The sequence below is a fragment of the Styela clava genome, chromosome 10 (genome assembly GCF_964204865.1).
Source record: "Styela clava chromosome 10, kaStyClav1.hap1.2, whole genome shotgun sequence".
NCBI classification, from domain to species: domain Eukaryota; kingdom Metazoa; phylum Chordata; class Ascidiacea; order Stolidobranchia; family Styelidae; genus Styela; species Styela clava.
The window spans coordinates 12627539-12652899 of NC_135259.1; the positions used below are offsets into that span (position 1 = coordinate 12627539).

Consider the following 25361-nt stretch of genomic DNA (forward strand, 5'->3'; position numbering starts at 1 on the left):
GGCTGTTTTCATCTTCGGTCTTTTCCGGTATGTCTCAACGGCCACGAAACTTCAATTTCTACAATTTTTTATGGGTATAATTTAGGAAATCAAAAATCACATTTAAATAATGAAGAGTGGCTTGTGGAACACAGCTATGCTTCAATTTCTACAATCTGCCTAAGTATGGAACAAAATCCAATACGTGCTGGGATGTGGTCTTCGGAACATAACGGAAAGGGCTGTTATCATATTCTACCTTTTCCGATATGTCTCAATAACCGCAATGCTTAAATTTCTTCTACAGTGTTGCATTGAAACATCTGTGAATATTTTCTTAAGACGCAATGAAACTTATATTGGAACGGGCCGTGTATTTAATAAAATGGCGGTTGCTTATAAGTTTTGTAGAGTCTTAAGACCTTACTCAAATAATGACATAGATTTAATAGAAAACTTGAAAATATTTCATTTTCAAGGCTTCAAACTGTGTCGTCGTCTGCTCTCTCGCTTTGCTGTGAAGTAGCTCAAATATCGACTTTCTATTCTTGAATTCGGGCATTTTTATGCAATCCAATAGTCGACCTCAGTGACAAAGTAATGCAAAAATTAGACTTCAAAAAACAAGCTGCCAATTATCATAAAACGATTCAGCTAGAATATAGTGGGGAGATTTGTCTATTTCTCACGACCAAATTGCGAAGGATTGAAATTTTGCACGATTAACTACACGCCAGCTTCAATAATAATCCCTCGTTAGCACCGTTATATTGATCATCAGTGTGCGAATGTACTACAGAGTGTACACAACAGGTTTGTGTGGATGAGGTTTTTAAAAAATCAGCCATTTCCTGTCATTATCAGATGTTCGATAGATTTAGTAAACTATAGAAGTATTTACAGTAAAAAAAGCACAGATTTCCATAGAATTACAGTTGAATATCCACACAAACCAGACAACAACATCAAGTTCATTAATGAATATTCAGCACGTTGATATTGATCATCGCGAATGTAACACATAATACAAGTTAATTGTATTGAATATATGCCGGTTGTTTTTGCACTTACATCATATGTACCACCGTGTACATGTTAAACTTTTTATAAATTACTTATCTTAACAGTTTGTTCTATTGAATTTATTTACACCCACCGTCATCTGTCGTACGCGGTTAGCGTGATCTGTCAATAATGTCTAGACACTAGACCAGGGATGTTCCACCTGCGGCCCGCGGGTCGAATGCGGCCCACAGGAAGAATTCGTGCGGCCCACTTGAAGTTTTTATATAAATACAGACATATAAACATATTTAACGTGAGAAAGTTTCCTGGTATGATATCAAATCTTACTAGAATTTAGGCTATAATTTCACGCGACTCCGCCATAAAAAAGCGTTGTTAAGCGCCTTAGAACATGATTTTACATTGGGCCACTCAAGCTTGCAACATCTGTGGCGACAATGAACTAAGTCATCGAGGTTGAAGTCACATACCGGTACTGTGTTTTATCGATGGTAGTTGACGAACCACAAAACCAATTCCACCGGTATGTGTGGAACAAAATAGATGAAGCTTGAGGACGAAAATCGGAAATATCAAAAAGATTGAGAAGAGTTGTAGGACAACGATGTATGCCTAATATGCTGTTTCGAGTTTGAAGTCGTATAATTTGAAAATTATGAAGTCGAAGCATAGGAGTAAGCTGACGATCGAAAATTTGACAAGCCAGTTAGTTACATTGTGCTATACCAAAACTACCCGTTGGTATGAAACAGTTAAGAATTGACAATCAAAAGCAAGTTTCGAATTAGTTAAAGAAAAAATGCTGACTCTATTTTATTTCCTGTGATTTTTCACGCCAATGTATGTGCATTTTGCATAAAAGCTGAATTGAATTTCATGGTCCATGGTGCGGGCATCTTGTGTTCAGAAACCCGCAAAATTGTTGTGCAATCCAGGCGTTTGAGTTAGTGACGCTCAAATTCTAACGTAAATCGGAATTAGGTTGGTATCTGAGTTCGGTAAAAACCTTTGCGGCCCGCAATGATTTTCCCCATGTGAAAGTGGCCGCCACACTAAAAAGGTTGGACATGCCTGCTCTAGACAAAAAAAAAGTGATGCCAAATTTTTAAAGCCTCAATTATATGAAGTTCAATACTGTCTTTTACAGTTGAATGTCTTTCAAATTATTTAATTGCTCACATAGAACTCATTGACAAAGTAACGCAATAATTTAACTTCGAAAAGAGAGCTGCCAAACATCCTAAAACGACCACGTAGAATATATTAGGGAGATTTGTCTATTTGTCACGACCAAATTGCGGAAGATTGCATTCTGAACGATCTAACTACACGTCAGTCCCAATCGTTGGCACATTGATATTGATCATCAGTGTGAGAATATACCGCAGAGTGTATACAACAGGTTTGTGGATTGAATCAAATACAAGAAATTTTTTTTTTTTAAATCGGCCATTGGATGTCATTTTCAGATGTCCAAAAGATGGAGCGGAATAGAGTAAATTATAAAAGTATTTACAGTGAAAAAGCCCATATTTCAATAGAATTTTAAAAATAACAATACAATTTACAAATAGAAAACTATACAAATCAGACAGTTGTCAACCTCTTAAGGTGAATGCTATTACTTCATCTGAAATAATCCGAAAACATATTTATAGAGGCAAACATATCTCGCAACAATGATAATCACACGTTAGTCATTCGTTTGATTGCTGAAAACTACATCACGTCATACACGCTAAATGAAGAAATGATAAATAGATGTAACACAACCGAAGTGACGCCATGATTATAAAACTAACTCAGACTTTTTGATAAAAAAAAAGACAGACTAAAATAGAACGCAATAAAAAAAATTCTAGAGACAATGAAAACGCTTAAAGCTAGAAAAAGAATTGTATTTTGTGTTTGACACTTTTGTCATAAACAAGAACAATGAAAATAACAAACGGCAGCAACTACGTTAGTTAATCAGATTATTTATAATCTAACTGAGCCTCGAATGCGAGATCTCATGATTAATGTTGTCGGTAACTTAGGCAGCTTGTCATCCTTCATACTTCAAACATTAATACAATATAACGTTTCAATACCATAGATTAAAAACACTTTTTGGGCAATTTTGTAAAATGGTCAACTTCAGATATAGATATTCAATCAGTATTTTGGAAATAATATGTGAAATATGCAAAAAAAAATTCATCCGTTTTTTTAATTCGATAAAAATGAAGTTTTTAACTAACGAATTTACACTTTTTTGTTGAAAAATGGTCGCCGTATTTCATTTTGTTGTCAATTTATAGCGAAAATGCACATATTTCAATATAACATCCAAATGTACCAAACAATTTGCGAAAAGAAAACACTCAATTCAAACAGTTTTCAAGCCATGTAATGTTTCATCTTTCTGAGTTTTACGGAATACGATTGTAGGATAAACATATGTCAAGATGAAAGATAATTCCTCATCTGCAGTATTTTCAACATCTAGAAGTTTCTTGACTTTTTTTGCGAGAACGTCAAGCGGATCATTGCATGAAGTATAGTTACCAATGTGATATTCGCCCATACTTGCAAAAAAATCTTTGTATTCTGACATAGTGTATATTGCATTGCTTTTGATTCCACTGATCCACTCTTTTGTATTATTTTTCAGTTGTTTAAAAATTTCGACATAGAAATCGAACGCCACTGTTGTACGGTGGTGTGCGTTCACATTGCTCAGATAATCACGATGTACTTCTATCAGAGAAATACTTTTAATGTTTCCTTCATTACTCTGAGTCACTTTAGTTGCTTTTATAGGAACATAAGTGTATATTGCGCAGCATCCACCAGGCTTTAAAACTCTTTCACATTCTCTTTCGAATATTTCCATATCAAGCCAATGCGCGGAACAAGCACACGTTACCAAGTCGATGGTACTATCTTCCACGGGTAACAGATTATCATCAACCAGTTGAAAGCATACATTTTCGCTTGTGTTGATTTTGTTTGCTAAAAGTATTTGAGCTTCGCTGATATCGATACCTAGAATTGATTCAAAATGATGTGAGTACATATGAGTGTTCTGGCCGCTACCGCATCCAACGTCAATCATTTTTCTTGGTTTACAATTAGGTTTGATTCCGTCTTTCAAATACTTCAAAACAGATTCCAATATTTCTGTAGGATATGTTGGTCGACTTACCATGTACAAATTTGCTAATTTGCTACCTTCATAATATCGATAAATTTTAGCTGGCAACATATCCTATCGCGTTAACAGCTTCATACCAAACTCGTACTTCATGAATTGAGTCCGTACTTTTTCCTATTTTCGACATCAGTTACTCAAATTGATTTCATTGGCACGCAAGTTGCAGTTCTCGTGCTCACTAACGAGTCACAGAAGTCACGGTTAACTTTTTTTGAACAACATCAATTCCATTAATGAATATTCAGCACGTTGATACTGATCATCGCGAATGTAACACATAATACAAGTTAATTGTATTGAATATATGCCGGTTGTTTTTGCACTTACACCATATGTACCACCGTGTACATGTTAAACTTTTTATAAATTACTTATCTTAACAGTTTGTTCTATTGAATTTATTCACAGCCACCATCAGCCGTCGTACTCGGTTGGCCGTGATCTGTCATTAATGTCTCTAGACTCTAGACCAGGGATGTTCAATCTGTGGCCCGCAGGTCGCATGCGGCCCACAGGAAGAATTCGTGCGGCCCACTTGAAGTTTTTATATAAATACAGACATATAAACATATTTAACATGAGAAAATTTCCTGGTATGATATCAAATCTTAATAGAATTTAGGCTATAAATTCACGCGACTCCGCCATAAGAAAAGCGTTGTTAAGCGCCTCAGAACATGATTTTACACAGGGCCACTCAAACTTGCAACATCTGTGGCGACAATGAACTCATTGTGGAGTCATCGAGGTCATACCGATTCTGGGTTTTATCGATGGTAGTTGACGATAGATGAAGCTTGAGGACGAAAATCGGAAATATCAAAAGGATTGAGAAGAGTTTCAAGACAACGATGTATGCCTAATACGCCGTTTTGAGTTTGAAGTCGTATAATTTGAAAATTCTAGACGTTTGAGTTAGTGACGCTCAAATTCTGACGTAAATCAGAATTGGGTTGGTTTTTAAGTTCGGTAAAAACGTTTGCGGCCGCAATAATTTTCCCCATGTGAAAGTGGCCGCCACACTAAAAAGGTTGGACATGCCTGCTCTAGACGAAAAAAAAAGTGATGCCAAATTTTGAAATGTCTTTCAAATTATTTAATTGCTCACATAGAACTCATTGACAAAGTAATGCAATAATTAAACTTCGGAAAAGAGAGCTGCCAAACATCCTTAAACGACCACGTAGAATAAATTAGGGAGATTTGTCTATTTGTCACGACCAAATTGCGAAAGATTTAAATTCTGAACGATCCAACTACACGTCAGCTTGAATCGTTAGCACATTGATATTGATCAACCATGTGAGAATATACCGCAGAGTGTATACAACAGGTTTGTGGATTGGATCAAATACAAAAGAAAATTTTTTTTTAAAATCAGCCATTGGTTGTCATTCTCAGATGTCCAAGAGATGGAGCGAAATAGAGTAAAATTATAAAAGTATTTACAGTGAAAAAGCCCATATTTCAATAGAATTCCAAAAATAACAATACAATTTACTAAAAGAAAACTACACAAATCAGACAGTTGTCAACCTCTTAAGGTGAATGCTATTTCTTCATCTGAATTAATCCGAAAACATATTTATATAGGCAAACATATCTCGTAACAATGATAATCACACGTTAGTCATTCGTTTGATCGCTGAATACTACACCACGTCATACACGCTTATTGAAGAAGTAATATTTTGATGCATCACAACCGAAGTGACGCCATGAATATAAGACTAACTCAGACTTTTTGATAAAAAAAAAAGATGGACTTAAAGAGAACGCAATAAAAAAAATTCTAGAGACAATGAAAACGCTTTAAGCTAGAAAAAGAAATTGTATTTTGTGTTTGACATTTTCGTCATTAACAAGAACAATGAAAATAACAAACGGCAGCAACTACGTTAGTTAGTTGGATTATTTATAATCTGACTGAGCCTCGAATTCGAGATCTCATGATTAATGTTGTCGGTAACTTAGACAGCTTGTTATCCTTCATACTTCAAACATTAATACAATATAACGTTTCAATATTATATATTATAAAATCACTTTTTGGGCAATTCAGTATTTTGGAAATAATATGTGAAATATGCAATTTTTTTTTCATTCGTTATTTTTTTAATTCGATAAAAATGATAAAATTTTTACCTAACAAATTTACACTTTATTTGTTAAAAAATGATCGCCGTATTTCATTTTGTTGTCAATTTATAGCGAGAATGCACATATGTCAATATAACATTCAAATGTACCAAACAATTTGCGAAAAGAAAACACTCAATTCAAACAGTTTTCAAGCCATGTAATGTTTCTCTTTCTGAGTTTTACGGAATGCGATTGTAGGATAAACATAATTTGCTACCTTCATAATATCGATAAATTTTAGATGACGACATGTCAAATCCGAATCATTAACTAATAACCTGAACATAACAATTTGAACTGATTTTACAATAACGCGATTTTATTAACTAGTATTTAGAAAAACGCAAAACGAATTATAATCAATACCTTCACGTTGATAATGATAATCAGACTATAGAATAATTATATTGCATCAACCTTGGCTATTGTTGCACGTTCGCCATTCATTTAAAAATTGATTAACATCAACGATCGAAAAGTACAATTAATCCAAATTGAAGAGTTTTTATTGCGTATATCAGTCGTAAGCCGTTGTTCTCATTTGGCTGTGAGCCCTCAATAGTTACGGAATAGATGAGGGTATTGTTATGCCCATTTTTGGAAAATAAATCAAATATGTTAAATTCACCACCGCTCCTGATTTGTTAATTTGAACGGCGAATCACATTGCTCGGAAGTCTTTTTTTCTTATGAATGAGAGCGGGTAACTTAGTTCGAACAAATTTCTCCTAAAAAAATTAACCTGAGTTTGTCGAGTTCAAGAAGGAACCCAAATTACGGTTTAGCTTCAGTCAAAAGTTATGAGGAAGAAAATATTCCCACTAAAAAGTTTCTTTACTGTTCTTGGCTGACACCAAACATCTTCGCTCACGTGACATTTTTAGGATTGCGCCACCCCTTCCCAATTGTTCCTTGATCGTTTTTTCGTAACTTTATATTTTGTAGTCAACCTTTTCTTGTCAGAACCTTTTTTAATATCATAAATTGCTTGCAAAGCACCAAATGAAAATTTCTGATTTGTGTCAACACAAATAACTTTCGACCCGAGTAGCAAGAGAGCTAACAGATTGTAATTCATGGCTTCAAAATCAGCTAATATTCTTAATGCTTTCTGATACTGAGCAAAACAACTCCATAACAAATAAAAAATAATATTAATAATTAGGAAGATGATTTTATTCTCTAAAATTTTTCAAGGCTCAACCTACAGCACAAAAATTAAACGTATTATTTTTACACCATCACGTCTACTATTATTGTCACAATAATTGATGCGGCACCAATGTTTCAGTAACATTTCAATGGTCCTAAAGTGTAGTATCCAAAATACGATGTCGAGGTATAATAGAATCCAAAGTGCATTCCAGTAACTGGAAGTACATTTTTATCATAAAGATATCCAGCATCGACTCGATCTGGAGACGAACCGTAGTAATCACAGTTGCACTTGTGACTATAAGTAGTGCCAGGCTGGCAAGATCCTGAAGTGAATGATATAGTTATGACAGATTACGTTTTGAGTTCCGTCAGAGTTGGCGACAAGTGCAGAAATAGATTCGCTTCAATATGACCGATATCTTACACTGACCAAGACGATTTAAAAAAACAACAATTTGCACAAGTCAAAGCCAGCTGGGCTAAAATGTCGTTCGCGAAATAGTCATAGAGGTAACTTTTTTATTTCTTCTAGATGTCGACAAGAAACTTAATATTACTGAAGTGAATAGTTTAAAGTTCAAACAAAATAACAATCAAATCTATTTGGGGTTCAAATCACAGTATACTTTCACAAATTGAATTTGTCAAATTTAATACGTCTTGCTACTAATTTCGGACAATAAAAAAGACTGAAAGTGACGCCACATAGTGGATTAGAATTGCAGCAACAGAGACAAAAGTTGTTTAAATTGCAACAATCATGTGAATAATGAAGAATATGTAATAAATGGTGAGATCGTCAGGTAATCAGGTTAGTCATTGAATAAATGATGGGGAATAGAATTGAACAGGGGTTGTGAATAGTGATGCCCACCTGTTTCTCCACAAGCACAATATCCATCATGATTAGGATCAGCTCCTCCCCAGTACGTCATATTGTTTCCTTGTCTCGAAATCCACCAAGTGTATCCGCCGTACAGCATTCCCGTTCTACGACATTGCCACTAAACAGAGTCGTAAATTAAAACAAGATAGCGAAACTCAAATATATGGATACGAAGAGCCAATCAATACCTAACCGCAGGGTACTCCCGTACAATGTAAACCAAGATGGCAGACACCGGAACGTAATATGTGTACCAGGTTAGGGTTAGGCCATAATTTTAAGTACAAATACCACGGGAGCCACTGGTCTAGTCCCCAAACTCGTAATAGAATTTAAAAAAAAGGAAAATTGTAATAAAATTATGGACTAACCCTAACCTGGTACACCACATACTATGTTCCGGTGTCCACCATCTTGGTTCACATACTACAGGAGCGCAAACCGCAGTGCCGGTAACCCACGCGAATCATACGGAAATATGTCGCAAAAGCTTACAGAACCGAGTTCGCAAAATTAAAACGGAGGACAGCGTTGACGTAGGACGTACCGCATGACAGAATTAAAACGGTGTTCCCCCGAATAAAAAAGTGAAATTTTGGATGAAATATCTGATCTCATAGAATTCATACAAAATTTAGGACCCATGAAAAGTAATAATAGACTTCTGCCGATAACAACAATCTCTAACCACTAAAGATTTCAAGCTAATTGGTCTAGTAGTTGAAGTAAAAGGTGATTTATTTCACGACAACAACAAGAATACCAACAACAACAACATAATAACGAAACGATCCTCTCGCTTCATTACAGTTTTTAAGTAGTTTGTAATGTGTGCACAAACGAGTATTACAATAGAAATGATGTCACTATGTAACAAAAAATCTTATTTTTAATACAGCTAATACAAAGCAAAATTCTTTACCAAGAAAGACGAAATTTCTCCTCTGAGGGAGTTTCACACTAATTGGGAAATATGCAGTTATCTGAGCATTCAGAGTCGTAACAATTCATACTAGCAGAGGTAACGCCTTGCTTAGTAGTGAGCATCGGAGTTAACAAAAAGATGGCGGATTGGTCTGACGCAACACCAGCACTTATCGTAAAAATAGAACATTTTTGGGTGAAATAACGTGCCCAGTAGAACTGGGGGTAAGTATGAAATAAGATATTAATAGCCTTATAGCGACTTCCATCTTTGAATATTGAGAATTATACATTAACCACAATAACAAGTCCCTCAGAAACAACTTGGCAAAACGTTCCATTTCGTAGCAAACTTCGTGTTCAATAACATTTTAATTAATGACCATGAGCTTTTGACGATCACTATAAAAAAAACGTGGGTTGTTTGTTCAGAACGCGTGGGACGTGTTGTAGCTACTCGATATTTTGGATTGTTTAAACTTTCCCAGACCATAGTATTCGCGAAAAGCCTTTGCTTGAAGTAAAAAGTAAAAGCTGACCTCAATGTATTGCTCGCAGTAATTGGATCCGTTAATAAGAGCACTAATTTGTTCCATAGTTACATTGTAGTTGACTTTAATATCGTTGTCAGTATTGTAAGTAAGTTGGGAACTCTTACTTTCTTTATCATGATGTACAACTGTTATCCCTGTCCCAAAATAAGATTATGATGAAGGTTGGATTCAACAAGAGTGCAATTACTTGTATCTTATATTATTAACTTCTGAAGTTGAAAAAGAATGAAACAAGATATATACATAAATAGTTTAGGCTCATCTGGGCTGATTCCCGATCTGTACCGACCTGTTCCAGGATAAGAATCCATATCGCAATAAACTTCAAACGGTTGAACACCAGCACCAGGAGCTATTGTATAGTTTCCTGATGGGTTTCCGTCTTTCTTGAGACCAGCACAATCCTTGGTGCTCACTGAAATTTTAAAAAAACGGTCGAAATATATGTTAGAATTAATTGTATCAGATGAACTTCACCGTAGCAAAGAGAAATACCTTTGCTCTCGCACACTAACGTTTCTACTGTTTACTTACCTTTTACACGTGTGAATAGCTTGAAAATCACACTTATTTCGTTGTAACTCACGGGAAGATATAAGTCAACTAATTAAATTTGAATTTAGAGATAAAATGATAAAAGTAAAAATGTTTATGTACATTAAAAAATAATTCTTCTTGCAATTGCATTGAAATGAAAATAGTTCTAGATTTCATTTCGAATATGATCTGGGTACCTGTTTTATCTGTCTCTTCTTTTAATGCATATTCAATTAGCTTCAATTAATATTTTATTCACAGTTTATTATAGAATTGGTGTCTCGACTTAGCAACTTGGGATAAATACCTTGTCCTTTACATTCCAATTTTCCAAGAGTAAAATATCCCCTTTCTTCAGCACCTAAAACGTCTCCAAAGAAGAGCTGAGTTACAGGCAAAGTATCCTTCGAAGATATATACCTGTAATATATTCAAATAATCAAGCAACTGGCAGTAACTGGTGATTAATATCGGTTTACTCATTGTGATGAACTGGTAAAACGATACAGGTATGAGCTTTTTCAATCACAAGCGATTTTGGACGTACAGGTTGATCCACGAATTTCTTAATTACCTCTACGAAAATGGAGAAACTTTATGTAACTCTTAACTTCTGTTTGTGTATGATTGTAACCGGAAGTTTTGGTAATGTGGGAATCCTTGCACAAAAATCATGTTCTCTTCAGAGTTTCCAAATGACCTGGGTCCTTTTTTTTATTTTTGAGAGGGAGAGAGAGAGAGAGAGTAAATTGTTAAGCATACAAAAAACTTCATGTTTGTCCAAACAACAGTCACTTACAAAATTGCACTTATTTAACAGATTCATTACTAAATGGCATCATCTACACTTGCGGTTGAATACTATTGGAAAAAAAATTGTATCTTCAACACTTGAGATTGCCCCGATATCACTTTGATAATTATATATATACATATGGTTTGATTGGGGTATATTGGCGACTTACCCGTCATCTTGTCTCCAAACTAAGTCATTATTATCACAGTTACAAGTAGTGGATTTCCCTTCGCATGTTCCTTTTTTTCCGCATTCACACATATTGCTTCCTGCCAGATACAATTTTTTTTAGGTCTGATTAAAAAATCTTGGAAGTAAAACACGAATGATCAAATGTAAACTAAATTTGAACCTGGATCGGCTCCAGCCCAGTAATGTTGCTCTTCGCCATCTCTCGACACCCACCACGCATAATCATTGTAAGAGAACAGCATTGATCCAAGACATTCGTACTGTTTTTCATATTGAAACAAATAGTGATGTACTTTATACATTTGTAGGCACTATATAGTACAAATGTTACCAACAAACCTACGATGTATTTTACCCAAATATTTTTTTATAATATACCGAATGTAAGTTTGGAACATAGCATATGAATACAAATTCAGAAACATTTACATTTTAATTGATCTGTTGATTTTTGTCTCATCTCGTTTCATATTAATTGTATTTGTCAAGTCGTACAAGAATTATCTGGGATGGTAGAGAGCTTTCATATAAAACTTTTGTTGGGAAGTTCCGAATGAATTCACACAACACCCAAAGCTGGCAAGCATGAATGCAAAACTCGATTAACATGAAACCGATTATTTTTTAAAGTATTTATTTCTATTTATAACTTTTTAAGTAACTTACCGACAGATATTGTTGACAGGATCTTGATGTCCACATGACAGCTTGGATTTGTTCCCAGGTTTGATTGTATGTGATGTTATGAGAAAAGCAACCTGGATCCTGGCAGCCATAGACGTACGTCCTTTCTTCAGAATTATGTCTAATTTAATAGAATATATTTGAGAAAAACTTGATGGCTTAGTTATATAATCGAGCCACTTGCTCGAGAAAATAATTACACCAATGCTTAATCCAATTTACCCCAACATCGTAACTGCCCATTCTGGATCTGATGACATGTTGCAGTAAACTTGAAACGGTGGTATAGAACCTTTGGGACCGTCTGGATCTATTTCATAGTATCCGGAATCGTAGCCACTGAGTTTGTAGTGTTCGCATGATATTTTTGCTTTAAATATAGACACAAAACTGAATTGTTGTAATTGACTGGTTATTATTAAAAAGTTAATTATGGTTTGTTTTATTTGAAGATGTAGTCACAAGAGTTAGCTGTTATAAAATCGAATGAAAGACGCTTCAAAAAAGTTTTAAATTTGAATGAAAGAAGCAATAATTTATATAAGATTGATCCATTGCGCAACTTACGGTCTGTGTAGTTGATTGTTTCTTCTATTTGTTCTACTCTACTTTGCAAGCTCGTCAGTTGTGTTTGCAATGCTGCGACCTTCAATTGGAAGTTGTAAAAATGGTATTATGAATTAATTTATTATCCAAAAATTTGTATGAAGTGAACAACTCAAAATCCGGAATGTTCACCACCTGCAATGGCTTCCGTCTATTATCGTCATCAATCAAGGGAAATGTAAATGATAATACGCGAAGTTGTGGTTTTATTCATTTTATTTGGCGTATTATGGTGATCACTGCGTAGATTGGCATATTTCTATTTTGAAATTGTAAGTTTTTTTGTCTGCAATGTAATATTAAATCGGACCTCCTGAAGTATGAGCACCAAGATGGCGCACAACCTGAACTCAGGTTGTGTCCAGGTTAGGGTTCAGGTTATGCGACATCTTGGTGCGCATACTTCAGGAGTACCAATAAATCTGTATTTCTGTGATGGAAAATAAACTAAAATTTCGTGTTGATACATGATAATTTTAATCATATATTAACACTCACGTGTCCTTTTAATTCATCGATTTGAGTTTGCATATCGATACAGCACTGTTCCTCAACCGGTTCTGAATCTGCAATGAAGAGCGGTAGATCAGAAATATGATAACGGGTAAAAATCGATACCTTGCGAAGTTTCAGATGTAAAAACATGTCAAAATGACGAACATACTAACCCACACCAGATTCTTCATACGGCAAAACATCGTCAGCTTTGGTTCTAGTTGCCGAAAAGTATAAAGCAATCAGCAGAATGCTCAATCGGGACATATTAATCGCTTGCATACCCTTTCTGCAGTTGTGTGAATCCCGGATAAAAGTATGTGACTTCGAGGAGTAATATGCTTCTTTTATACATTTTTGCCGAGGGCGTACGTGCTGGGGGGTTGGGGGTGAGAAAAAACACATTGAGTTGCTTAAATATTACGAGGCAAGTTGTTGATTTTACTTCTATATTTGTATCGTTATCGAGTCATTTCCAACTATCGGTTTGACAGTTGCAAGTATTCCCATTACCGAGCAAATATTGCTTTCAATTGCATAATACCAAAATGTACTGACTTTGACCTCATTCCAGAACGACTCTGGTAGAATAGTGCTTGTGCATTAGAGTTTTTATATATTTTTCGAAATCTCCTAACATAAATTGCTTCGGAACGAGACTCATATTAGCAGAGTGTACAAATCAATCTTGAAAATTTTATTTTGAAACCCATTTTACGTTTTATTCGTTTGCTCATACTTCCAAAATAGGTTTTTGCTTAGTAAATCGCATTGGGTGTGGCCAATTTATATCTGAGAATAGAAGTACATTCAACAATTGGAAATGAATCCAGATAATAATTTTTTTTTTTTGCTTTTTCCTTATCATATGTATAATATCAATGTTGCACATTAAGAAAAATTTAATAAAACTTATTGAAATAATCCGTTTTTGGTGATTATCTTTCCTACTTTCCTAATAAGCATGTTTCATTGGGACGTCTATTTAACGCCAACAAAAAGGGGGAAGTTGAATAATAACACTTTTGATGTACAAGTTTTTCTCCAGCTATTGTAAAATATAGTAAAGTATTGTAAAATATAGTAAAGTAAAGTTAAAAATATTTCTTTAAATTGCAATGAGAATTTATCGATACCATATATTGTTTTGAACCTCACAGATGTATCAAATGAAGTAAAAATACTTAAACAATTACTGATTGTAAAACAACAAACCTGGTTAAGATATATATATTGGGAACTGACTTCGTAACAAAATTGAAATTGTAAGAGGACTTTATGGACACCCTGTATATCTTTTCTTGCACTTTACGTATCATAGACCCAGTATCTGGAGATGTGAATTTTTCATAAACGCAGACGCGATGTTGTCGAGACAAAAGTGGCAGACAGGAAATTCTGTATTTTGTTGACTCTTTTGAGTTACATAAGATCGTTCAAAGTTGCACGTAGTCAATATACATTGTTTGTTTTCTCATCTCGTCTTGTTTTCCCGTTTCCCGTAACTAAGCTGAGAACATGTGCAGCTGTTTAGGTAAAATTCAAATTTCGGGTTTCAAAAATACCCTGTTTTATTTGCTGTTGCGTGATGCAAAACAAGTCAGCATATGCCTAGCGTCATATTTTCCCATATAGTTACGCAACAGGAAGCAATAAAACCCCCGATCATTTTGAATCTTGTTTTATTCAACATAACGTTTAATACAGACGAGTTCTCATTTCAACGCGAAAATGATGAAGAAACCTTTATTGCTGATTTCCTTAGCACTAATGATCAACTGTTGTTCAACAGCTCCAGAAACAACGTCCAAACCAAGAACGACATTTAAACCAAGAACGACAACAGGCAGGGTCTTTTTATTTTGTAAAATAAATAGCCGGATTTCTCGAATCCACCCCTATAAGCTTTTGGCGTATGGTCGAATAACATATCTTCGACTTTAATCATATCTAGTCCAGCGCTCAGTTCGTGCTTGATACGTCACAACTTGGTCAATGCGATTTCTTCGTAATTTACACTGAAATTCAAATATCGTAACCAAGCCTACCTAAGCCTAAAAAAATCATAATTGTAATTCCAATGTCGTTAGTTTATTGAGTATAAGATACACTGTAAATAAGTTCAAATTGTTTTGTAACCTGTAATATGTATAATGCGGTTTCTTATTGCATTGTGTGCATTTTGATAAAGCCTTCAATTCTTTGTTTGGTGAATCAATAAATATTTTCTTGCAGCCGTTTCCACAATCGGGCCATGCTGTCCGTCATTACAAGCTGAACTTGACAACCTAACTGCAGAGGTAATTTTATAAATTTATGTTGAAGTGTTATTTTATACATACAATAGATATCTTATGTTCTGCAATATCAGTACATACGGCACCCATTATTGTCTTCCATAATAAAATGTAACGCGATAGAAATTTGTCATATACACAAGTGAACCACGGAGAAGTATAAAAATGAATATTCCCGAATGTGCAAACACAATTTGTGGCGGCGCTCATAGCTATAGTCTGCTGCAATAAAAACTTAAATCCTTGCGCATATTTTCACCTGACTGTATTTCTTTAGGCAGCAGCGTTGCAAGAAGAAATCATCGACTTTCAAAATCAGGTTGATGCAATTGAAATAACTGTTAATCATCCAGATGGTGAGCAATTATAACTGTATGCTTTTATTTACAAAAATATTTTCTTTTCCTTAGTTTTCCTCAATTATTTTATATTGTTCAGCAAAACAATCCTGTGACGAATTCAAAAAAATGGATTTTTCATCCGGTTATTACAATATTGATCCAGATGGCCCCGATGGTGAAATGTCTCCGTTTGAGGTTTATTGTGATATGGACTCTGATCCTGAATGGGCTGTTACTATGCTTGGGTTAGATCTGATTTGATTGTTTATATGTGAAGTCATTTAAAAATTTTACTGTATTGAAGAACTCTCTTTTCTATTAAGAAAATAAATGTTAGAACGAAACTAATTTTCAAAAGTTTAGGTTTATGTCGTTTATTATTTGTCAATACTATAGTATTGTAACTCAGCAAGAATATAAAGTTACCTAAAAGTAGTACATAAATACATAAGTCCATTTTTTCAGTCATGATTCTGAATCGCGTACGCTTGTGAGTGGTTGTCAAAACCCAGGATGTTTCTCACGAGACGTTAGTTATCGGCAATCCAAGTATCAGATTGAAGCTGTCATTTCAGCATCACAGACCTGCAAGCAATATCTATCGGTAAACATTATTTAATTGTAGGAAATATTTGTATGTCAGTTTTTCGATATGGTGACATATTTAATACTGACGAAATAGTATATTTTCTATTTACCGTCAAACGAAAAATTTCCAAACCAAAGAGCATTGTTCAAGTATTTGGTCGAGCACCGGTGCTTCCTGTAGCCATATAAGGCTAATAACACCGACGTAATGGATGCAAGGAATGTCACCTTATATATTGGTAATAGATTGGTAATCATTTGTTAAAGCTATATTCACCGGCAAAATATTTTATTTTGCCTTTGCTTTACTTTCTTATAAAAAAATTTTACAGTACGAATGCTACGGATCAATGTTATTCGAATATTCCGATTATGCTTGGTGGGTCTCACGTGATGGCGTAAACCAGTATTATTGGTCAGGAGCTGATGAAGGTAATAATTTCATTTAGAATTATATATACGATGTATTTGATGAAGTTGTGATATGCCGGCGATAATAGGCACAAAAAAGAAATTATTTGATGCTATGCTGTACGTACAGCATATTAAATTTTGAATACGATTACCTTTTGCTAGTCTCGGCCTCCACGCACTGATTTCGTTTTGAATATTTTTTGTTCTATACTTATTGAAGGAAGCAAAATGTGTGCATGTGGAAAAAATGGAAACTGCAATGGAACATCAACTACTTGCAATTGTGACAACAATGACTTTGAATGGAGACAAGATGATGGGTAAAGTTTACCATTAGTTTTCGTTCGCCACAAAATTAAATTTGAAAAATAGGTTCAATGAAGCGCAGTTACAATTTATGAAACTGTTTTCACCTGGTTAATGCTCCTTTCTACCTAAACCGACATTGGTAAATGCCGTAATGATTCTTATTCTCGGTGTGGTCTTGGTTTAAGGTATTTGACAAACAAGAATAATCTGCCAGTGACTCAGATAAATTTCGGAGATGTTTTAGGAATTGAAGAAAAAGGTTATTTCACGCTGGGAAAATTGGAATGCAAGGGTGATGGTACGAATAAATTAATTTGAAACTTTATTTTATTCCTATATCAGCTCTAACAATAGCTAATAGAAATAAAAGATTAGGTTTTTTCCATAAGTTTTTAAAGTTCATGTATGCAGCTCGTGTATATATATATATATAACCCATGTCCACCCAGAGGTTAACCGAGTGAGAATACATTGTAGGCTATTGGTATTGTATTGATCACTTTAAATAAACCAGTAAATGTGTTTCCAACGTGTAGATTCGACATTAATTTTAATGTTTCTGTTTGTTTTTTTAGCAAAAAGCATTTCAACTTGCGCTGGTCTGAAAGAAAGTGGAAATCCGACAGGATATTATGAAATTACTCCAAGCTCAACCGTTGAATCTTTTTTAGTTTATTGTGACATGGATTCTTATCCGGGAACAGGTTGGTAGATCCCGCTACCGGTTTTACTGATGGTATTTTTTTCTCTGTAGGCGCGTTAGTCATGTGGTTAAGGCGTTGAGAGATTAAAACTCGTAATGGTTCAAGTTTTATTTCCACTACCAAACTCTAATAAAAGTGGGTAGGAAATCCAGAATCGAAAAAAGAACTGTCATTGCAAAATAAAGTAACTATTTTCCTATCGGTGGTTGCTTTTATTAACCCTTGTTTGGAGCATACATTTTTTAGTTAAATATTGTTTAATGTCTGTTCTCTTTGGGCAAAATTTCTCAACATATTTCTTCGACCCCAGCCGCGTACCACATAACTTTGACCATCAGTTTTAGATTACATATGCAAAAAGAAATGTGTTAAAGGGTTAACCGATTCGAGAGCATACAAACATAATACAAATAAACGAATCCGCCCTAAAACCCTTGGAAAGGTAAACTTAACGTATCTGCACACATAACTAATCAAGTTAAAATTCAACTTATTCATGATAAAAATAACATTTCAAGAACTAGTCCCCCATGCATGGAAATATTTTGCTTGCAAACGACGGGAATTAGTTTTTTGCCTACTGCTTGATTGTAAGAAAAGTGGAAAACCCTATTCCACGCAAAACAAAACAAAACAAAAAGATCTGGGGCAAAATTGTCATTACTAAATTCATGAATATGTAATTTGCTGTGATATCGAATGGTTTTTCGTATTTCATGGAAAATATCCAGCGTACCGCCTCGGAGGCTTTGCGTTACATCAGTGTCTCGCGCATCGTTGATTGGATACCTTTGGCTTAGAGAATTAGACAACTTCGATTTCTAGCCTTGTAACATATTTTAATGAGAATTCAACACTATCAGCACATAACTATTATTAAATCTAACCTTTTCCAGGAATAACCGAGATCGACCACGATGAGCAAAGCGGAAGTCTTAATTACTATTCTTCCAATAAAAATATACAAGTTAATTACAACGTGTCAATGGATCAGATTGTTGCTCTAATGAGTGTTTCACAGCAATGTGAACAATATATTGAAGTTAGTAAAAGCTAAATAGAATATTTTTTTTTTAGATATTGATCAATAATATTAGTGATATATATTACAGTCATTTTGATTCATTTCAGTGGCGTTGTTCCAGAACAAGGATGTTTTACAGTGACAAAAACTGGTGGCTGTCACGTGATGGAGACAAAATGACCTACTGGGGAGGAGCTGCCCCCGGGCATGATGGATACTGTGGGTGCGGAGAAACTGGTAAGAGCGTAACCTAGATTTGAATAAAATAAAAATATAGGTCATAAAAATGTTTATACCACAGGAACGTGTCTGCCTGGAACCAGTTATCTACACAAATGCAATTGCGACTATATTAGCTCCAGTGATGGCACATACCGTGTTGATGGAGGTTATCTGTACGACAAAAGCACATTGCCAGTAACTGGCATGGCATTTGCATTGGATTACTATTACTCTTCTTCCATTTATTCTCGGGGAGACTACAAACTTGGAAAACTTAGGTGCTATTGATGCCTTAACCTGATTAACCTGAAACATGCATCAGTACTTTCTGAAATTATGAAAATAAAATTTATTGAATCTAGTAATAAAATAATTTACTGATGATTTCACTCAATATTCTGTATGATATATTTTATTTATCGGAAGGTTGAGGTGAATGTTGTTCAGTTAATATTTTCATATTTAGCTCGGGGAGAGGAAAGTCAGTGTATAATACAGAATACAGATCGATCGTAAAACGAACAACAACAAGTCAAAAACGTAATCGACCTGCGGCAGTGATAGCCCGACCTATATCGATACCATAACCATATGGCGAACCACTATCTTTCACCAGGTTATTAGTACCTGTTCCAGGGGATAGCAATCTGTTTCAAGGTTTTGGATGTATAAAATTGGGTGATGGGCATTGGTGGGTTTCAGAATGTTCCTGGAATGTCGTCGCTGAATTCATCACTGGATAAGATGGTGACACGCTTAACTAGGAATCCCAGCATTCCGTATGTTTTATCTTTGCGTCCGTTTTATTATTCATTGCTTCTTCCTGTTTCCCGGCCACAACAAATTGGTTGGGCAAATAAAGAATGTTATGTTATAGAATAAGCAGAGCGACTTCAGAAAAACATGCAACAACTAAATCGAAGTAGGAAATGCGAACACCACGAAACGTTTATTATAATATTCTCTACCAGGGAAATTCAACTTACAAATGAAGCTATTTGAGATTAGGGTTTGATTGCGCTCCTGAAATGCTTGGTTGCATTTGTTCAAAACTTCAAAGATATCCGATAAATCTCATAATATATAAATTATAATTAATTATCTATTAATAAAATTAATAACTAAGTTTTTTTCAAATTGATTTGAAAATTTAACTTTTATTTATATTATCGAAAGTAAAGACAAATACATGAACTTTGTTATATATGTCTGAGCAAAACTACAATAAAATTCAAACTTATGATCTGGTGACCTATTTCCCAGAAGACCTAATTCTAAAAATTGTTCGTTTATACCACCATTTATTTTATCAAATTCTGTAGGATCTTGTGCAATTTGTAAGCCGTCAATTATTTCGAGTGTCCGAGCTGGTAGCATTTGAGTTTTATATTACAAATTGTTTAAATAGTTGCATTTGATTGACACTAAAGAGTGGGCGTTTCAGAGCTTTCTATAGCACGATAGGACCCCATCGAGAAGTCCTAACGAGTGGGTAAACCGACATCCCTTGGGTCAACATGGAAGCTCGGTATATATTCAGACACAGCGAAATTTGTATAAAAAAAACTATTTTGTTTTGGCTGTTTTAATATGCAATGTGATTTCTCGTTTGTTTTAGATATTTATCTGTTGTGAGTGGAAATATTTTGCCGTGCAGTGTATTCAGTTATTTCGGTATATCTATATTTTTTTATAATATTTTTGTTTGAATTTGACAACATCTAAACCAGGGCCGCGCTCAATATGTGGCCCGCAGAAGAGTTCCGAGTGGCCCGCGCAGTATTTTTAGAAATTAAATAAACTAAACTTAAACCGATGTCTCGCCCAAATTTGAGTCACAATCGACACCTCCCATAAAACAATTAAGTAAATTATTATTAAAACAAATTATACTTGGTCGTTCAAACGCGCGAGAGACAGGACTAAATGAATATTTTCGAGACATCGCTTCCAATTTACTTCACTGTAGTGAGCACTGATATGGACGATTTGTCCATTTCAGCCTGTTGTATTCAAACTCCCTTAACAACGAGTCGTGAATTTTATATAGGGCAAGGTGTGTTTCGTGATTTGGGTTTGTTTATTCCGGCCATCTACATTCATATATCGGTTCTCGTTATCACATGTACCAAACCCTGCGCCCTGGTCGACATCGATGTTTGTTTTTATTTCTCGAAGGACCACGCGCTTTTCTCAACAAAATGAAAGCTATTGTACGATCATTGGTCGAGGAAAATTATAGGAATAAATTTGCAACCCAAATTTAGTTCAATATGATAATTATATTTCGTGTAGGCTTTGATCATTCTTATCACCACTGTAAAATAAAAAGTGTACTGTACAAGATCTTTACTACTGGCTTTTTTTGCGTTAAATAGAACTTCTGAAATTTATTCATTGGTTTAAAAATGCGTGCATATTGTTTTCAGATATTCGCAATAGCTTTGTGCAATAAGATGGCTTGTATTAACTAACCTCTTGATATTTAGATTTTTTTTTCCATAAAATATACTAGTTTTGTGAAGAGAAAGATACTAACAATACATCCACTGAATCAAATGCTTAAACAGATTTCTATCCTGGAATCCATAAATATTAAACAAACACATTTAAACAAGTGGGTGATGCTTCATTAGATGGACACGAAGACGTATAATTAGCCTACGTCAAGTAGACCAATGGATTGTTATACAGATTCTTCTCTCAGCAGCAGAAATTATACAAGCAAATTATTGTTCATTCTGAACAACAGGCCAAGAAAAAGAGAAATACTTGTTTGAAGATCATTTTTAAAGGATCAGATTTCTTACGACTTGCTTCGGATTAATATTCATCATATAATATAAACACGTCATATTTGAATCACAACGACATAAAGCTTTAAATCAGCACTTCGTTGCTGCTATTTGCAAAAATATCTTATTGGTTGTTGGTATTCTTCTTATCTCTGGTTTACTGTTTTTGAATTTATAAAACATCACCGGGTATTGGCAATCAATTGGCGCCCCTTCGGGTATTTTTACAGTTTGAAACGATATCACACACACTCTAAATAAATCGAAAAACATCTGAATGACGGGACGAGTTGCAAAATCTTATTCCATTCAATAATTATCTTTCGTACATATGATATATATGAATTTTTCCTTCACCTTCATCGCCACCTCCTTCATATCCATGCCCTTACTCTGCCCAACAAGAACCGCCTACGTACGCCCGAATCCCTACCCCCGCGACAGATAAAACATGCTACCGCAGGCCTTAAAGTCGAAACGCAGTAAATTGCGCAAGCAATGTATATTGCTGTCCAACCTAAACAGTGGTGGAAAAAATATCAGAAAAAAAATATTCTGATACTACGTGGATGACGCACGTCGTCTTTCCCCGGATTCTGATGAAATATAAGCTAATCAATGTTATTTAGGCTATGGTTAATCAGTTTTACATTCTATTATAAATGCATTCTTGAGATTCTATTGCAGGCCGTCTATGGAAATTTCAGTGGTATACCTCATTTTCCTTAGCGCCTTATAAACACGTGCTTATTTTGCCTGATTGTTTATCGAACACCGCCAGTACCTCACAAATAACTGTCAAAGTAATTTAAACCTGAAGTGTGTTAATTTTCTTGTTTTTCCTGAAAGCCTTCTTGTGCGTTCACTGGGCCACTAATATCGTGATATATTTTCAATTTACGTGCTAAACTTGTACGCATTTTTGACTTTGAAAAACGCCGGCGCAACACCTGTCTGTCTCCTTCTAATATTCTTCAGTAATTTGCGTTCTATTTGAATCAATGTGCAGCTTTAATTAATGATCAGAGATCGAGCGTAAATGGTTTACAGCTGAAAGTGTTTGAAATTGTGAACATCTGAAGCAAAAAGATATATACTCCTAAAAATATGCCGGCGAAAATTTTTACTCACTATTCCGAGTAGTGTTGAATTACAAAATAAAACATTCGAGGTTCATTAGCGCGACATACAGGAATGTTCTCATAGAAGCAAAGTGTTTGTATGTTGTTGAGTAAAAACCAATGTAGTTTATAAACCAATACCGAATAGGATGAACTATTAGAAACCATATTCATATTAGTTTGAAAGATATAAAGCGAACGATGTCGATATTCGAATTTTAAAAAAAATGAAAAGGGCGCTTCTCAGCAATAATGCGCATCCATATTAGTTTAAAAGATACAAAACAAAAAATGCCGATACCTATAAAGAAAAAAGACATGAAAAGCGACGTTTATAAGCTATTGAGTGATGCATTCAGCCATTTTCTTAATTACCCCACATTGAAATTAAAAATATTTTATTGCATCTTGAAGAAATTAAATTTGCTTATTTTTAAAATGTTAAAATTAATTCGTATCCACATTAGTTTAAAAGATATAATGCAAAGAATGTCGATACGCAAAGGAAAAAACACGAAAAAGGCCGTTTGAAATATCCCACATTGGGAATATTTTTATTTTATATTAGTACATTAAACTCACTTATTTTTGTAATGTAGAAATTAATGCGTATAAACATGCTTCCTAACCTCAGTACCATTAAAACGTACTTTAGCGGAGTAACCCCACCGACTCCTCTAGAAGTCAAAAAACACACGATAGATTGTGACGCCAAATATTCGTAGGCTATATTGTAAGGTTGCACAATCGAGTTGATCCATATACCAGATACCGATATACACTTAAAACCCTAGGGCAAGTATATGATGGAACCAAATGTCTACCTAACACAGAACAATAATACAAGGACGATCAACACTTGAGCTAGGATAATACGTCATCAACGTATGAAACAATACAAGATATAACTGTTAATATAAAAGATCAAATAAAAATTGAGTCTATTATTGAGTTTCCTCGGATTTCGGGAGATCTTTGTCATTGCAGTCATCATTGAGTCCAGATGAGGCAGGATCCATAGTTGGATACTAGCAATACACAGACTATGCCCATATGCCAATCCTAGGGGAACTTGGATATTGTGTATTGAACTGCAGGTCCTTTCTCCTTGATTACTTGCTACTTCGGATCCGTATGTGGCACAAAAATATCATAAAAGAAAATGAAATCGGGCAACGACGTTGTTTCAGGCAAATTACATTCACTATCAATAATAAGTGGTTAAAAGCATTGAAAAAAACAGTAACTATGTACTCGCTACTATTTGAACTCAGAGGAACCTTATTCGGAACAAATTCTTTTGTCTTATTATCGTGGTGCCCATGAACGATGCTTCTATTTAGGTTAGCAGGAACCTTGTTGCAAGCAAAATTTTTCCAATTGTTAAATTTTCCACGTAATTTCCTGTGTAATTTCTTCCACTGTAATTTTGAGCTCTGATCGCCAAGGTTGAATCATTGATGTACATCAGGCCTGCACAACTCAAATTACCACGAGGTCCGCATTCCGCAAGCATAAATCTGAAAGCCCGGCGTGCCGCAAACTTTGCCACATACAAATTTCACAAGATGAACTACAAATCAAAAAAATTTTGTGAAACAGTCAAATTTAATGAAACACTTTCATTACTGGGGAGCTTGAGTAAAGCTATTTTCTTGAGTAAAAACAAGGTACAGTATTTTTGCATATGAGATGGCAAATATGTATTTAGCGGTTCATCTACCTTGAAAACCCATCCTTCATTTTCAATATTTTTTTTTATTAGAATTAGGTATTGCGTGCTGCAGTATAAACTGGCTGCAGAAAAATATTTTACTCAGGTTCGGTTTTTTAAAATCGTCCAAATATATGTATGACAATTTATTTAGTAATATCTACCATTATTGGATATTTCCATTGTAGGCTAGACAAACAATCTGTTTAGTAGCAATAGATCTTCCTCTGTTGTACTTTTTTGACTGTTAAATAACATTTTTCTACAAAATCTGCTCCAATTTATTTGAAATTTTACAGTAAATAGCAATATCTTTTGTGCGAGAATTTCTGCACCATTCATAAATGAAGGAATTGTTTTTTAAGTTCTGAATTTGAATCAAAAAAGAAACTTCAGTTTCATAAACTGTTAGTAAAAAATAATGGAGGTAATAATAAAGAGATTGTATAGTAGCGAAGGAGCAGCAGCGAAAGTGGGAAGAGAAAAAGTGTTCTTGAAGCGCGGGACAAAGAAAATCGCAAGGAGTTTCCATTTAAATAGAATGGGAATATCATTTGTCTCACTTTGAGAAACTACATGAAATACCCTGTGCTAATCATATTATATGAAGAATAAACAACATATGTCCCCTGATGATACCGAATCTAAAAAACT

The 25361-nt window shown here is 34.6% G+C and overlaps 4 protein-coding genes and 1 long non-coding RNA gene across 5 annotated transcripts; 2 read left to right on the plus strand and 3 right to left on the minus strand.

Moving 5' to 3' along the window:
- The first annotated feature begins 293 nt into the window (after positions 1–293).
- On the plus strand, positions 294–1892 carry LOC144428171 (uncharacterized). The gene is made up of 2 exons (XR_013478168.1): positions 294–792; positions 1422–1892. It is a non-coding gene; the product is annotated as an uncharacterized LOC144428171 (long non-coding RNA).
- Positions 1893–2035: 143 nt separating this feature from the next.
- LOC120337715 (putative methyltransferase DDB_G0268948) lies at positions 2036–8498 on the minus strand. Its single transcript, XM_078117034.1, has 2 exons — positions 8379–8498; positions 2036–7827 (listed from the first exon to the last, which is right to left on the minus strand). The coding sequence occupies exon 2, from the start codon at positions 4253–4255 to the stop codon at positions 3377–3379; it is 879 nt and encodes a 292-aa protein (XP_077973160.1). The 5' UTR covers positions 4256–7827; positions 8379–8498; the 3' UTR covers positions 2036–3376.
- A 1034-nt stretch (positions 8499–9532) lies between these two features.
- On the minus strand, positions 9533–11462 carry LOC144428170 (contactin-associated protein 1-like). The gene is made up of 4 exons (XM_078117036.1): positions 11371–11462; positions 10713–10825; positions 10158–10283; positions 9533–10002 (listed from the first exon to the last, which is right to left on the minus strand). Exons 1-4 carry the CDS (start codon positions 11460–11462, stop codon positions 9743–9745), a joined length of 591 nt encoding a protein of 196 aa, XP_077973162.1. The 3' UTR covers positions 9533–9742.
- A 68-nt stretch (positions 11463–11530) lies between these two features.
- LOC120337717 (contactin-associated protein-like 3B) lies at positions 11531–13583 on the minus strand. Its single transcript, XM_078117035.1, has 6 exons — positions 13352–13583; positions 13182–13249; positions 12645–12723; positions 12300–12447; positions 12060–12198; positions 11531–11653 (listed from the first exon to the last, which is right to left on the minus strand). Exons 1-6 carry the CDS (start codon positions 13581–13583, stop codon positions 11531–11533), a joined length of 789 nt encoding a protein of 262 aa, XP_077973161.1.
- Positions 13584–14773: 1190 nt separating this feature from the next.
- Positions 14774–19458, plus strand: LOC120337713 (uncharacterized). The gene is made up of 12 exons (XM_039405587.2): positions 14774–15024; positions 15414–15478; positions 15753–15831; positions 15914–16061; positions 16282–16420; positions 16737–16836; positions 17039–17138; positions 17313–17425; positions 17703–17831; positions 18728–18873; positions 18963–19092; positions 19157–19458. Exons 1-12 carry the CDS (start codon positions 14910–14912, stop codon positions 19363–19365), a joined length of 1473 nt encoding a protein of 490 aa, XP_039261521.2. The 5' UTR covers positions 14774–14909; the 3' UTR covers positions 19366–19458.
- The last annotated feature ends 5903 nt before the right edge of the window (positions 19459–25361 follow it).

Excerpts from the sequence above, each read along its gene's own strand:
- LOC120337717 (XM_078117035.1), bottom strand. The coding sequence starts at position 13,583 with ATGTGTTTTTTCTCACCCCCAACCCCCCAGCACGTACGCCCTCGGCAA. Across the intron at positions 13,250-13,351 it reads GTATGAAGAATCTGGTGTGG|ATTCAGAACCGGTTGAGGAA; the intron begins GTTAGTATGTTC and ends TCTTCATTGCAG. Across the intron at positions 11,654-12,059 it reads CCTGTCAACAATATCTGTCG|TACGAATGTCTTGGATCAAT; the intron begins GTAAGTTACTTA and ends TATGAAAAACAG.
- LOC144428170 (XM_078117036.1), bottom strand. The coding sequence starts at position 11,462 with ATGTGTGAATGCGGAAAAAAAGGAACATGCGAAGGGAAATCCACTACT. Across the intron at positions 10,826-11,370 it reads GTTTGGAGACAAGATGACGG|GTATATATCTTCGAAGGATA; the intron begins GTAAGTCGCCAA and ends AATATATTACAG. Across the intron at positions 10,284-10,712 it reads ATTGGAATGTAAAGGACAAG|TGAGCACCAAGGATTGTGCT; the intron begins GTATTTATCCCA and ends TTAAAATTTCAG.
- LOC120337715 (XM_078117034.1), bottom strand. The coding sequence starts at position 4,255 with ATGTTGCCAGCTAAAATTTATCGATATTATGAAGGTAGCAAATTAGCA.
- LOC120337713 (XM_039405587.2), top strand. The coding sequence starts at position 14,910 with ATGATGAAGAAACCTTTATTGCTGATTTCCTTAGCACTAATGATCAAC. Across the intron at positions 17,139-17,312 it reads GAATGGAGACAAGATGATGG|GTATTTGACAAACAAGAATA; the intron begins GTAAAGTTTACC and ends TCTTGGTTTAAG. Across the intron at positions 17,832-18,727 it reads GGATTCTTATCCGGGAACAG|GAATAACCGAGATCGACCAC; the intron begins GTTGGTAGATCC and ends AACCTTTTCCAG.